This window comes from Vitis vinifera, chromosome 19 (assembly GCF_030704535.1).
Source record: "Vitis vinifera cultivar Pinot Noir 40024 chromosome 19, ASM3070453v1".
Classification (NCBI taxonomy): Eukaryota; Viridiplantae; Streptophyta; class Magnoliopsida; order Vitales; family Vitaceae; genus Vitis; species Vitis vinifera.
This window is the reverse complement of record NC_081823.1, coordinates 2,854,059-2,868,767: the sequence shown is the minus strand read 5'-3', so window position 1 is coordinate 2,868,767 and position 14,709 is coordinate 2,854,059. Positions and strand designations below refer to the sequence as shown.

At 33.5% G+C, this 14,709-nt stretch overlaps 1 protein-coding gene across 7 annotated transcripts; it reads right to left on the bottom strand.

Moving 5' to 3' along the window:
- Window positions 1–4,776: 4,776 nt before the first annotated feature.
- LOC100267446 (uncharacterized) lies at window positions 4,777–14,589 on the bottom strand. Of its 7 annotated transcripts, XM_019217483.2 has the most exons (4): window positions 14,408–14,584; window positions 9,708–12,063; window positions 9,354–9,424; window positions 4,777–7,863 (listed from the first exon to the last, which is right to left on the bottom strand). In XM_019217483.2, exon 4 carries the CDS (start codon window positions 7,782–7,784, stop codon window positions 4,944–4,946), a length of 2,841 nt encoding a protein of 946 aa, XP_019073028.1. In that variant the 5' UTR covers window positions 7,785–7,863; window positions 9,354–9,424; window positions 9,708–12,063; window positions 14,408–14,584; the 3' UTR covers window positions 4,777–4,943. The 7 variants fall into 7 exon arrangements, with proteins under 7 accessions (XP_019073028.1, XP_059591166.1, XP_002282384.2 ...); XM_059735183.1 differs by having other exon boundaries at window positions 4,777–11,721; window positions 11,990–12,063; window positions 14,436–14,589; XM_002282348.5 differs by having other exon boundaries at window positions 9,354–12,063.
- Window positions 14,590–14,709: the final 120 nt, after the last annotated feature.

The following is a 14,709-nucleotide window of genomic DNA, read 5'->3' as shown; positions in this document are numbered from 1 at the left end:
TTTTAAATAATATCTTTTTTAGTACTTTTGACAATAATTTTAGAAAACATTTTTAAAGTGTATTTGACACTGATTGTAGGAAGTGTTTCTAACATTTTTTTTATGGTTAAAAGATAATAAAAATTTAAGTGTTAAAAAGAGTAGAAACACTTCCTAAAATCACTGTCAAATGCATTCTTAAAGTGTGCTTGACAGTGATTCTAACAAGTGTTTCTAACATCTGTAACATTTGAAAATTTTTATCCTTCAAGTATTAAAAATGTTAAAAACACTTCCTAAAATCACTATCAAACGCAATTGTTTTCTATTATTTTCTATTATTTTCTTAGAGTTGTTTTAAAAAATAATTATACAAACATGTAAAATTATTAAAAATATAATACTACATATAAAAATTATTTTTAAAACATATTTAAAAATATTAAAAACAGATTAAAAAGATTTTAGGTTTATAAACAAACTTTTATTCTAAAAAAATCAGAGAACGGTTTTCAAAAAACTTTCCTCAAAAACTATTTGTTAAAAACAATTATCAAACAAATCTAAGGTGTTTAATAAATTTTAGAAAACACTTTTAAAATTTTGAAAAATCACTTGTAGCATTAGAAAATCACTTAATTGTGTTTTATAGAAAAACATTTTATAAATGATTCTTCTAAAAACATTTCCATAAAAAATACTTTCACTAAAAACATTTTGAGTATAAACGCTATCAAATATAGTCCTAATATATTATAAATAAAAAATAAAAAATTATTAACAACAACATTCCAAACCAAAAACTTTTAATCAAAATTTATTCCAAATTAATTAAAAGCGATAGATTAAGTACAATCATTTTCAATAGAAAAATACATTTTTTTTATAACACTACTTAATTAAGGGTGTGTTGGAGAATGCTTTTAAAAAGTATTTTTAACATTTTTAATATTTGAAAAATAAATATCTTTAAGTGTTAGAAAAATTAAAAACACTTCTCAAAATCATTGTCAAATGCATTTTAAATAATAGATATTTTATTTGTCTCATATAAATAAAATAATAATCATAAATATGCAGATATTAAGTTAATTTTTAAATACCCTAAAATTAGAAATGATATTATTTGTTTGGTAACAATTTATAATCACTTTCCATCTTCGGATTTGAAAAATCATTGTTTTTAATTGCTAGAAGTCATCAATTAAAGTCATACATTCTATCATCATTATTAATGCATTACACTTTGTTTATATTGAGAAAATAAAATTAAAAAATCCATACATTTAGTGGCTAGAATTAAAAATAAGGAAAAGATAAGGAAAGTTGTGAATGTCCACAAAGACTTGAGACTACTAGGGAGGAAGACTTGGAGTGGAGGATGAAGACTTGGACTTGGAAATTTTCCATCTTCATTTATGATTCACACATCAATGTCAATGAAGACTTAGGACTTTCCCAAGCACTAGGCCATCACCAAACAAGACGGCAAAGAAAAATTGGAAAAACACAGCTCAGCAGAAAGGGACTTTTCCTATGATGTGAATGGTTAGATTACTACCCCTTCTCTATTCCAAACTTTTGAACAAATATAATCATTTTCTAAAAAAATATTTTCATAAAAAAAAAAATTTTAAATTTTCCAGTACAAAATTGAATTTCAAAAAATTCAATATAAAAACAAAATGAGTAAAAGTAATATCCAATATAGGGTATATAGCAAAAGTGCATTTTTTTATATAGAAATTGCAAGGTTAGTTAAATATATCATGTTTATTTATGTACAAATAAATTTGAAAATAATACAAATAAAATAACCTAATATCTTTTAAAATTATAAAATAATTGGATGTTTAATATATAAATAAAATAATATAATTTTCTTTTTATTTTCAATATGTATTTTCATATTTATATTTAAGAATATCAAACATGAAAAATAAATATTATTGATTTTATTTTTTATTTTAATAAAATATAAATTATATATTTATGATGTAATTTGTTCAACCATTGGTCTAATCATTGAATCATGAATTGATAATTTTTCAATTTAATGAAGAATTCAGTTTTCAAAATATTGATTTTAATAATATTAATAAAAAGGCAAATCCTTTATTCCCACTTTTTAAAATAAATCTTTAAATATAAAATAACCAAATTCTATAAACAACCCTTCAAACATGAAAAAATGTCATTTCCCTCTTAAGTTATTAGAAAAAAAAAAAAAAAATCTTAAAGAATAGAAAGAGTTTAGGATGGCGTGTTTGATTCTCTTTATCATTGCACCCACTCTCACAACACCCAAATAAACCCTTCCAACATCAAAAATGTCATTTGCCTCTTCACTATAGAATTTTTATTATTATTATTTTTCTTTTTTGTAAAATAAAAAGAATTAGTATAGAATTTTTATTATTTATTTATTTTTATTATAAAATAAAATAATTCGAAGACAAAATGAAAAATAAAATAAAATGCTTAAAGAAAAATATGATATATTTTCATTATGTCTTCTACTTTTATAGAATTAAAAAGAGATTTATATCAATATAGATTATTATCCACTAGTTCCTATAACACACCGGATTCTCATTTTTTATGACATTCCCTTTTAGATAATCATAAGAATATTATTTTGTTAAAACTATAATAAGAAAAACTCAATGGGAAAACCTTAGTGAAGGAAAAAAAAAAGTACACTATAGCTATATTTGGTTCCCAGAAAATTTGAAGGAAAATGCAAGAGAAAGAAAATACAAAGGAAAAGCATAGGAAAAGAAAAAGTGAAGGAAAATAAAAAAATAGATTAAAAGTTGACAAATTATTTTTTTTGTTACTTCAAACTCATTTTATTTATTTTAACTCATCAATATAAAGATTAAATAATTTAAAAATACATAAGTTTTTAATTAGTTTTAATCATATTTGATTTTCTTTGATATTTTCCATAGGACAACCAAACATAAAAAAATCATTTTCCTTTGCATTTTTTTTCTTTCCTTAGTATTTTCCGGGAACCAAACATAACCTATCCTTCAAATAATTTGATCATTATAATTGTCTTGTTAATAACCTTGTCAAGAAAGAAATAATGTAACATATTTACATCAATATTATTCCTCTTATTTAGACATGACTATATTTTCTTCAACACTTTAACTAATAGAAATTTCAATGTCTATATTTCAACGCATTTTTTAATGTAGTTGATTGTAACACTTCATTTGGTAGATTATCACATAATGAGATCTATTGAATATCAATTTCACCATTTTCTTAGAGCTAATAAATACAAAAAATACTTAGGGAAATACTCACCTTTTATAATTTGTGTAATACAAGCAGCATTATTTTCGTATAACTTGATCAAATTACCTTTGATAAAGGATAGTCTACATGATTCCCACATATATTAGATCAATGACTTTACTATACATATTCATGACTTACTTCATGAACAGTGAATATCCCCGAATGATTTGAAGAAGTGATCACCATTATTTACTTGATTGATTTTCATACTATTGTTATACTACCATAGATAAAGACATACCCCATTTAAGACCAAACTTTATAAAAGTTTGAAAGATAGTTAACGTATGCATATCCAAGCAATTGAAATTTTGATTCTTTTGAATACCACAAACTAACCTTTCTTATTCTATAAAGATATCGTAGTAAATGTTTGACTTTATTCCAATGCCTCCGAGTTGGTACAAAACTATATCTTGCAAGCACATCAATAAAATGTTATATCTGGTCATATATAATTTGGAATATACATCAATAATATCGTTTATCCTATTGAGAGGCCCGTAAAACTCAATAGGATAAGCGATATTATTGAACCAAACAAAGCAACAAATAATGAAACCAAAGACAGATAAAACACCTAAATGATAAGACAAGTAAGCCTCTCCAAACCATACAAGTGCATAATGAGTCCACGCAAAGGATCATGTTTGGTTCTCAAAAAACTTGAAAAGAAAATAAAAATAAAAAGGAGAAAAATAAATAAATGATATTTAAAGTCAATATATTATTTTTATAGTAAAAAAAAATATACAAAGAAAGGGTAAAATATATAAATAAGTAAACAACTTTTGTGTCCCAAAACATTCTATGTTTCGCCCCTTCTAATATCCATACCTTCTATTGTCACAATAGATATCCCTTTTGCTCCCTGTCCTGTCCAAAAACACAGTACTAGTACCTTTGTGTGTTAAGATTTGGGCACAAATCACTTTTCAATCTCCTCATAATTTTTTCCCATCCTAACCTAAAATATTTCTAATATATTTACTTATTTTATAAGAAAACCTACTTTTACAAGGAAATGTCAATATATTAAATTTTTAATTCAATATTATTTTGAAAAATTCTAAAGATACTAAATCGGTACCACACAAAACTAAAAACCTAGGTCATGGAAGTGTATGATGATTATATCTGGACCATTGAATGAAGGTATCAAGAAATGGAACTCTGAGTTCAAAAAAAAAAAGGACCAAGATATGAAGAAATGAGGCCTAAATACAGAGGAATCTAACATAAATATGAAGCAATGAAACCACTGTGAAGGTACAAATCAATGAGACATTTTTTACTACTTGGCATTTTAAAGTACCAAAATGCATTTTTGATACCATAACTTAACCTTTTGTTTTTTCTACTAAATAGGAATTTGAGACACTCAAAAGTATGATATCATTTAACTTCATAAATTTGCGAAAATTGAGCATAGAAGAGAAGAACTAAAAATGAACACAAAGTAAACCTAACAGGTGATAGAGATGTCAAAACAAGAGAGTACTTAAGAGTAATGGTTCAGGAAATACAACTACTCTTATGAGCAGGAAGTGCATAAGAAACAAAGACAGAATTATTCAAATCCATCTGCACCCAGAATGGAGCTCAAAGCAACAAAAACAACATATCTAAGTCCTGGATTCCTCTACCTGTTACTCACTGCTAGCCACTGGCACCTTCTCATACGCCTCCAAATCTTTAAATCTCCTAGGAAGGATGCAACGACCGCCAAATCTCTGCTGCAAGAAGATGATAGCAGCAAACAGCAGAGCCACACAAGGAATAATGACATCCCAAGAGGTTGAGTAGAAGTCTGCACCAGGATTTGCGTAAAGGAATGACCCATTGAAACCGCTAACATAGTTATGAGCCCTGAAAAGATCGTATGCGTGAGGTAGCAATCGAACAAGGGTGGTTCCCATATAAAACCAACAAGAAAGAGGTTCATCTCTTGAGCTTATGAACATGTTGAGAATGATTTGAGGGAAAAGAAAACCATCAAGGGTCAAGCCAGCATAAGATCTCAAGTCCTGCCAATGGGAATGTTGCTGGTAACTGATAAGGCTTGATGATGCCTTCAGGCCCTTCACAGCACCATATTCGGTCTTTGTCCTGTTGAGAGACAAGGATATTAAGCATCCAAGTATGTACGATGGTAAAGACACATACAGGGCATTCTTCTCAGCAACCCACAAGCCCTTTTGGTTTTCGGCACCACATTTGGCTGACCATGTCAGCTGGAGTAAACGGAACTGCAACAGGAAAACTACCATTGTGACCACCCTCACAATCACCTCATTCACTTTAAGCCATCCACCACTCTCAAGCAAAACATTCTGTCTAGCATGATTCTGCAAGAACAAGGCTTCAAAGTTCAGGACAAGAGGGACCATGTAGCCCAAAGTAAGAATTACGAGCATGAGTAGAGAGATGGAAGGCAGCACATCAGGTTGGTTTTTCACATAAAAGAGTTGCAATCCCAGGAAGACACATGAAAGGGTGTTAGATATCAGAACCATGAAGATCTCCAAATCCATCCTCCAAATGGATTGTTTGGCTTCAACAACAGTATAAGAAGTGGAAGACAAGTCCAGATGTTCAAAGTAAAGAGGATCAGATTTTTCCCGTCTACTTTTGATGGTTCCCTTGATATGACCTTTCTTTGAATTCAATGGAGGAAACTGGAAATTCACGAGAATTTCACAGTCCATTGAATCATTTGTTGACAGCCGAGTCATTAAGCTTAGCTTTCTACAGCCTACCATACACAGGCCTCCTGTTCTGGCATTATAAATCCCTTCTGCAGAAATTTCTACCTGTGTATGCATTAGAGAGGATGAATTCAAAGAAGAGACAAAACCTTCAAATTCCACTCCAGGTTCTAGCATGAAGCTTATCTTGTAGCTGATATTCATTGGGATGCTATTACTAGTATTTGCTTCAACAACTCTGTTTGCTGGCATTGGTCTGGAGACAGGCACAGACGATTTTGAGTTAATTGACAGAGGCATGGCATACTGATATGGCTTATAAAGCCTATAATCCACAACGAAAGGGGCTGAAAAACCCCATGCCATTACACCTTTAGAATTCTTAACAGACATGTGGAATTGCATATCAGAAGAATACCCATTTGGGTAAGCTACCCCCTTGTTTCCAGCAGGCTTCTTTATCTGGCATAAACTTCTTGCTCTGTCAGTTTCAGTATACTCATACTTGAAGCCCCGAACCTCCAGCATAACATTCTGGGTACTTTGAAAAGCGATCCTTTCAAAGTACCCTGACTCATTCACAGTTTTGTTACTCCAAATTTGCCCCAGCATCATGCTCATGTTTCTGATTGACCAGATTGTGTTGAATCTCAAGCTCAACCTAACTGAACAATCCCCAACCTGAGCATTAGCCAGAGAGTTCTTCAGGTTAGACAATCGGCAAGCAACAACAGATAGCCGACTCTTTTTGGCATCCCACCATCCTTCCCCAACTAACGTCATGTTGGGATGAAAAGGTTGGTAATGCTCATCAGATTGAAATTTTACCAGAACTAGCGACCTTCGCTCATACTCTGAACACTGAATCACTTCTGTGGAAATGATGTGAGGCAAATATTCAATATCCCCACCAAAAGGAGTGCAAATATGCGAAGAATTGCAGTGATGAGCATACTCCAATTCAAATGGATAACCTCGCCTGAGTATCGAACAGATACCTGTGATCAACCCTGTATCAGGTGATGATCTCTCTGGAACATTATGCCGACCAGTGGAACCAGTATCATTTTCTTCCGGAACCAAAGTATACTTGTAATTCATTTGAGGGAACAACAGTATTGTAATTGGTTCAAAATAATCGAAATCATTAACAGAACTCAAGCTCTCAAGTGTACCACTAACTGAATGTGTAATAGTACTTGAATTTTTTATATTAATGAGCTTAAGAATAGCAGAAAGAGGAACCCAATTACCTTCTCTTGAACGAGAAGATCCAGATCCCACCATGCAAAGCTTCCCAGAAGACTCTGACCAGAACCCTTGTAAATGAGGATAGGATAACTGACTATACTTCAGACTCCATGGTAAAAAGAGGCGCAATCGGCCCTCCACCTTGAACACCCCTTCAGTTTTGGTTTTATAGATATTTCGTGTGTAAAATGATACTGGAGATGAGTAACGTGAGAAGTAGCGAGACAAATTTCGGTTTACAGTTGTATCAGGACCAATAGAGTAACCAGTTTGTGATCGTGGAAGTAGGGAGGAGGTGAATTCCGGTGAAGTTGGGGTGGACTCAGGGACAATGGAATCACAGTGATGACGGTAAGAGACTTCAACTGGAGAGTATGAAACTGAGGTTGCAAATAGAAGTGAGAAAGCATGAAGCCACGCTAGTGGAAACCACCTCTGTGAAGAGGTGGTTGAATAAGAAACCAAAACCATAGTGGTGGATTTCTTGAACTGAGAAGAAGAAGCAGAAGAAGAAGAAGAATCAACAAGCATCAATATGTGAATATCTGAGCCTCTGTCATATATGCGTCTCACTCTCTCCACCAGTAAAACCAGCGAAGTTGACTTTTTTCTGTAAGGTTTTAATTAGAAAGCAATTGCAGAGTAAATTATGCTGCATTCACCTAGTGAACAGTTTCTCAAAATGCAACACATAAAAAACTCTGATTTGTAGAAGTAAAGCTAAAAATACAAAACATATAATTATACATGTCCAAGAAATCAATTAGTAAAAGCATCATCTTTCATTCTATTATTGTTAGTAAGTTTATTTGAAACTCCCTAATTACAAAGGTCTAATTGTGCAAGCATGTCTATATCTGCTATATATTGCAAATACCGTTCATTCCAAAGGAGAAAATTTGTTTTATAGATGTGTACAGAGTGATGTTGATTTTATACTTGTATATGCTTTTTTTTTTCAAATCCATACAGGGTGTCCTATCACACATCTCTTTCTCTCTCTCTTGTAGGTTCCTCCGTCATGAAAGATAAGTCCCAACTAAAATTAGCCAAAGGAAGAAGTTGATGGGTACACGCTCTTTAGAAAATTGATTCAAAGGAAAGATGCTATGACAGAAAAAGGAAAAAAAAATCTCCATGCAGAAGAATTCCATGTTGATCAGTAAACAATGTTGGAATTAGTTGAAGAAAAATACTATTCTGTAACTATCTTGAATTATTTCTCAGATAGATAAAAACATTGGTAACCCGGTCAACAAGAATAGGATTAGTTTTGAGTTATTTAGTTGGACCAATTTAAAGTTGATACAGTCATGGTGATATAGTCTTTACCAGAAAAAATATAAATAAAGATAAGGTCTACATCCTTGAAAATTTCTAAGATGAAGAAAAGGACAAGAAAGAAAGGTTAACAAAACAAGAAAACAAAATAAAGATTCTTACAAGCCATACAAAAAAACAACAGATATGGCAAAATATGAAATAAGAAGTTTACCATTAACAAGAAAAAAATGTAAGCATCCAGCATTCGTTCTTTTTCCATGGCTTAACTAACATGTTGAGTAATTTTTTGTAGAATTAAAGATATTTATGCATTTAAATCTTGTTGAAGATCTTGAAAGATGTAGCATCACTCAATCCACGAGCCACCGAAAAGAAAAAAACAAAACAAACCCTAAAATTCCTAGTTGAATGACTTGTGACGGTTAGTGAGCTTCTTCCCTCTTTATCCTGTGGAATTGCCTTTCTTGAGTTACTAAAATCTCCCCTTTCTCCAAGGTTCTGAACTTGGATTTTCTTTGCATCAGTAACCTCACTATTTTTTAAAACCCTAATCACAAAAGTTCTTTCACTTAATTAGTGACATTCATGTTGTGAAAATTGACAAAAATATTAGAATCTATTCAATGCAGTAAAAAACTCTTAGTACTGTAAAATGGCAGTTCTATCAACAAAAATGCATTCAACAGTTAGAGAGAGAGAGAGAGAGAGATAAAAAATGAAATTGATGGCAAAGATATTTTTCTTGGGAAAATAAGAAAGACAATTGATGAGAAATTTGGAGATTAGACTTGAAAAAAATGGAATAGAGTCCATTACCAGAGATTTCATTGAAGGCATCTGTCTGTCTGGTAGCCATTTCCCAATCACAGTTTGAATGTCAGCCATATCTTCAATAAGGGTGGTAGTGTTACATTATTATATTCATTTGACATTATAAATTTGCTAAAGTTAGGCATGAAGGAGAAGAAGTAAAAGAACATACAAAGTAACTCTAATGGGTGTTGTCAAATAAAGCAGCATCCAATAATGGTTCAGGAAATACAACTTCTCTTACAAGCAAAAGGTACAAAAGAAACTAAAGACCGAATTATTCAAACTCATGTGCATCCAGATTGGAGCTTGCAGAGATAAAAACAACAGATTATTAAGTGCTGGATTCCTCTAACTTACCACAAACCACTGTCACCTTCTCATATGTTTCCAACTCTTTAAGTCCCTTGGGAAGGATGAAATGGCCGCCAAACCTCTGCTGCAAGAAAATGAATGCAGAAAACAGCACACCCCCACAAAGAATAATGACATCCCAAGCAGTTGAGTAAAAGTCAGCACAAGGAACCGCATAAACGTATCACCCAACAAAACTGTGTTTATCATTGTGAGCTCTGTAAAGATCATATGCATGTGGTAGTAATCTAACAAAAGTGATTCCAATATAAAATGGATGAGAGAGAACTTGCTTTCTGGAGTTCATGAGCATGTTGAGTAGGATTTGAAGGAAAAGGAAACCATCAAGGACCATGCTAGCATAAGGTCTCAAGTCCTGCCAATGAGAATGCTGCTGGTAAGCTATAAGATAAGATACATGTAGCATAATACCATATTCTTTCTTCCTCCAGTTCAAAAATAAGGCAATTAAGGAACTGGATGTATATAATGGTAAAGACACATACAGAGAATTCCTCTCAGCAACCCACAAGGCGTTTTTTTCTTCATCAGCCAATCTTGCTGATCATGTGAACTGGAGAAGACAGAATAGGAACAGGAAAACTACCATTGTGACCACCCCCACAATCACTTCTTTCACTTTAATCCATCCACCACTTCCAAGCAAAACAATTAGCTGAGTATGGGTTTGCAAGAATAAAGCTTCAAAATTTAGGACGAGGGATCATGTAGCCCAAAATAAGAATCACAAGCATGACTAGAGACATGGAAGGAAGCAGCTCAGGTTGCTTTTTCACATGGAAGAGTTGCAATCCCAGAAAGACACAGGAAAATGTGTTAGATATCAGAACCATAATGATCTCCAAATCCATCCTCCAAATTGATTGTCTTGCCTCAAAAAAATTACAAGTTGAAGACAAGTCCGGATGTTCAAAGTAAAGAGGGTCAGATTTTCCCGTCTGCTTACAAAGCTTCCATTAATACGACCTTCTTTCTCTGAATTTAATGGATAAAACTGCAGATCCACAACAATCTCACAATCCATAGAATCGTCTGTTAATTGCTGAATCATGGAGCTTAGTTTTGTGCAGCCGACCATACAAATGCCTCCAGTCTTCATATCATAAATCCCTTCAGCATAAATTTCTACTTGTGCGTTAATCCTTGATGATGACTTAAATGGATGGATATACCACCAAATTCAGCACCAGGTTCCAGATTAAAGCTTATCTTGTAGCTGATATTCAGTGGGCTACTATCACCAGCATTTGCTTCAACTTCAGAGTTTGCTGGCATTGATGTGGAGATAGGCACAGAAGACCTTGAGTTTTCTGAGACAGGTATAGCATACTTATATGGGTCACAGAACTTATCACCCACAAAGAGGGGTTCTGAATAACCCCATGCCTTTACCCCTTTAGAATTTCTAACTGACGTGCCAAAATGCATATCAATAGAATATACATTTGGGTATATTAACCCCTTGCCTTCAGGCTTCTTTTTCTGGCATAAATTTTTTGCTCTGTCAATTTTAGTGTACTCATACTTCAAACCTTGAACCCCCAGCAAATTAATATTGGAACTTTGAAACATGATCCTGCCAAAGTATCCTGGATAGTTTATGGTTTTGTTACTCCAAATTTGTCCCACCATCATGCTCCTGTTTCTGATTGACCAGATTCTGGGAAATCTCTAGCTCAACCTAATTGAACATCCTCCAACATGAGCAATAGCCAGAAAATTTGTTGTGTTCAATATCTGGCAAGCAGCAACATATATCTGATTCTTCTTGACATCCCACCATCCCTCCCCAACCAATGTCATATTGGGATGAAAACTTCGGTAATATTCATCAGATTGGAAATTTACCAAAATTTGCAACCTTCATTTATACTCAGAACAGTGAATAGCTTCTATGGAAATTATGTGAGGTAAATATCCAATATCTCCACCAAAAGGAGTGCAATTCTGCAAAGAATTGCATTCATGGGCATATTGCAGTACAAAATGATTCCTTGACCTGAGTATCAAACAGATAGTTGTACTCAACTCTGTATCAAGTGATAAACTCTCTAAAAGATTACTATCACCAGCAAACCCAGCATCAATTTCTTCCATAACCAAAGTGTACTTGTAATTCATTTGAGGAAATGCCAATATAAAAATTGGCTCAAAATAATTGGAATCATTAAGAAAAGTCTCCAAAGTACCACTGACCATATCTATAATAGTACTTGAGTTTTTTACATTATTAAGCTTAAAAACAGCAGCAAGATGAAGCAACTTACCTTCTCTCAAGTAACCATATCCTGATCCAACCATGCAAAGCTTCCCAGATGATTCTGATCAGAACCCTTGTAACCTGCATAGGATGATGGACCATACTTCAGGTCCCCCTCCAGAGAAAGGTATAATTGCCCCTCTGCCTGGAACACACCTTTGGTTCTGGTTCTATAGATTTTGTGGGTGGAAAATGATATAGGATTTGAGTGATGTGACAAGTAGCTTGAAAAATTTTTGGTTTACAATTCTATCAGGACCAACATAGTAACTGCTTTCTAATTGTGGAAGTTGGGGAATGGTGAATTCAGGTGCAGCCGGTGTGGACTCGGGGATTATGGAACCTCAGTGATGGTTGTAAGAGATTTCAACTTCAGAGTGACAATCTGAGATGGCAACTAAAAATAGGAAAGCATGAAGCCATGCTGGACAAGAGTGCCCTTGTGTAAAGGTGATCAAATAGGAACTTATAACCATATGGTGATAGACTTCTTCAACTAAGAAGGAGAGGAGTCATTCACCATCGTTCTGTGAATATCTGATCCTCTGTTATATAAAGCTAAACTCGCTCTACCGGTATGTTGAGTCAAATTAGAAAAAAGCACAGTACAATATGCTGCATTCACCCACTAAACCTTCCCCAGAGACAAAAAGCAAAAATACATCAACTTTACTAAAAAAAATTAAATACCAAGCATGTCATTTTATTTGCCAAAGACCTTATTTGGTAAAAGTATCATCTTTCGTAATATTATTGTGGGTAGTTTTACTGCAAGTATGCCTATTTCAAGGAGAAAAGTTGTTTCTATGGAATTGTACAAAGAGATTTAAGAAGGTTCTTTTTCAAGTTGATATTTATATATATTTTTTATCCATAATGGTTGTAATATCACGCATCTCTTCCTATTTCTCTTTCTCTTATAAATTCCTCCATTACCAAAGATAACTCCATGTAGCAGGTACATAGAACTACACCCCTTAAAGATTTACTTAAAAGGGAAGATGCCCCGGGAAAGAAAAACAAAAATCTGAATACAAAAAAATCCACTTTGATCGGTAAACAATGCTAGCATCAGTTTAAGAAAAACGCTAATTATTTATCAGGTAAATGAAAACATTTTCTATCATTTTTCTTACATAACACAAGATATTCATAGTTCACAGCAAGTCAATGAGAATAGGATTGGTTTTGGTTTATACAGTTGGCCTAATGGAAAGGTGTTAAAGTCATGAGTGTATTGAGTTTCCCAGAAACAAAAAATAAAGATGAGTTCAACATCTTAGGAAATTTACAAGATGAGGAAGGGACAAAAAGGAAAGGGTTGACAAAACAGGAAAACAAAATAAAGACTTACAATCCACAGCTAAACAACAACAGCTACAGTCAAATATGAACAAGAAGTTTAAAATTCACAAAAGGAAAACAAGAAAAATTAAATATCAAAATGGCTTCTTTGACCGATTAAAGAACACTGGTGTGATTTTTAATGCAATTAAAGATACATGCACATGGAATCTAATGGAAGAATTTATTCAAGTGTTGGAAGATATAGATAGAACTATTGGATTTACAAACAGGCCAAAAATACCGAAAATAGCATCTGAATGACCAAAATGTCTGTGGACATGCTGTTAACCTTTCAAGTTTGCTTAATTGCTCTTCCTTCTGAATCTATCCCCAATCTGTTGGGATTGAGCCTTATGGGCCCACCATGGTTGGCGCTTAGCACCTGCAAAGGGAAGGCCAAAGGTTCAAGACCATGGCCCCTCAATCACATCAATTGTTTATTTGTTCCAATAAAGGAGGCATCCCCAGGAATTGAACCTAGGACCAAACCCTTAAGGTCCACCTAAATGTCAATCCTGGTACCATTTAGGCTAGTATTGGAACAAATAAACAATTGGTGTGATTGAGGTAGCCTAGATGGTATCAGGATTGACATTTAGTTGGACCTTAAGGGTTTGGTCCTAGGTTCAGTTCCTGGGAGCCTCTTTTATTGGAACAAATAAACAATTGATGTGATTGAGGGGTCACAGTCTTGGGCCTCTGGCCTTCCCTTCGGAGGTGCTAAGCACCAACCATGGTGGGCCCATAAGGCTCAATCCCAACACAGTCATCATACTGCCATATTTGTCTCTCTTTCATGGAAGTTTATTTCGTTAGTTGGTGACTAATCAAAAACACATAAAATCTCACCTTTCTCTAGGTTTGTGAACTTATATCTTATCTGAATTTGTTTCCAAAACCCTAAGAGCAAAAGCTTTAGGGTTTGTACTGAATTAGTGTTAACAATCATGTGACTAAAAATCACAAAAATTTGAGAAACTCTGCGACATTGCAAAAACATCTACTAAGTACTAACAGAAAATGGCAGTCACGTTCCCAAAAAAGCATTCAATCATAATGAAAAAGTTTGAGATTGAACCTGAAAAATTGAAATGAGCGTTCATTACCGGAGGATTTGTCGGAGCCATCTGTCTTTCTCCTGTACCCCTCTTCCGAACACCTTCCGGAAGGGGTCGATTTGGTTTTCGCGGTTTTTTGGCTGACGCTTCTCCGTATTTCAAAACGTCGTCGTATCGCTTTCTCCGTTCCTTTTTGTACTATCCGAAATGGGGTCGTTTTGTTTTTCTCCATTTGGGTTTTTTTAGGATTTGCTCCCTTTCAAAAAACGACGTCGTTTATTGTCCAAATGTGCCCGCAATTATTATTGGTTTCTCCATTTTC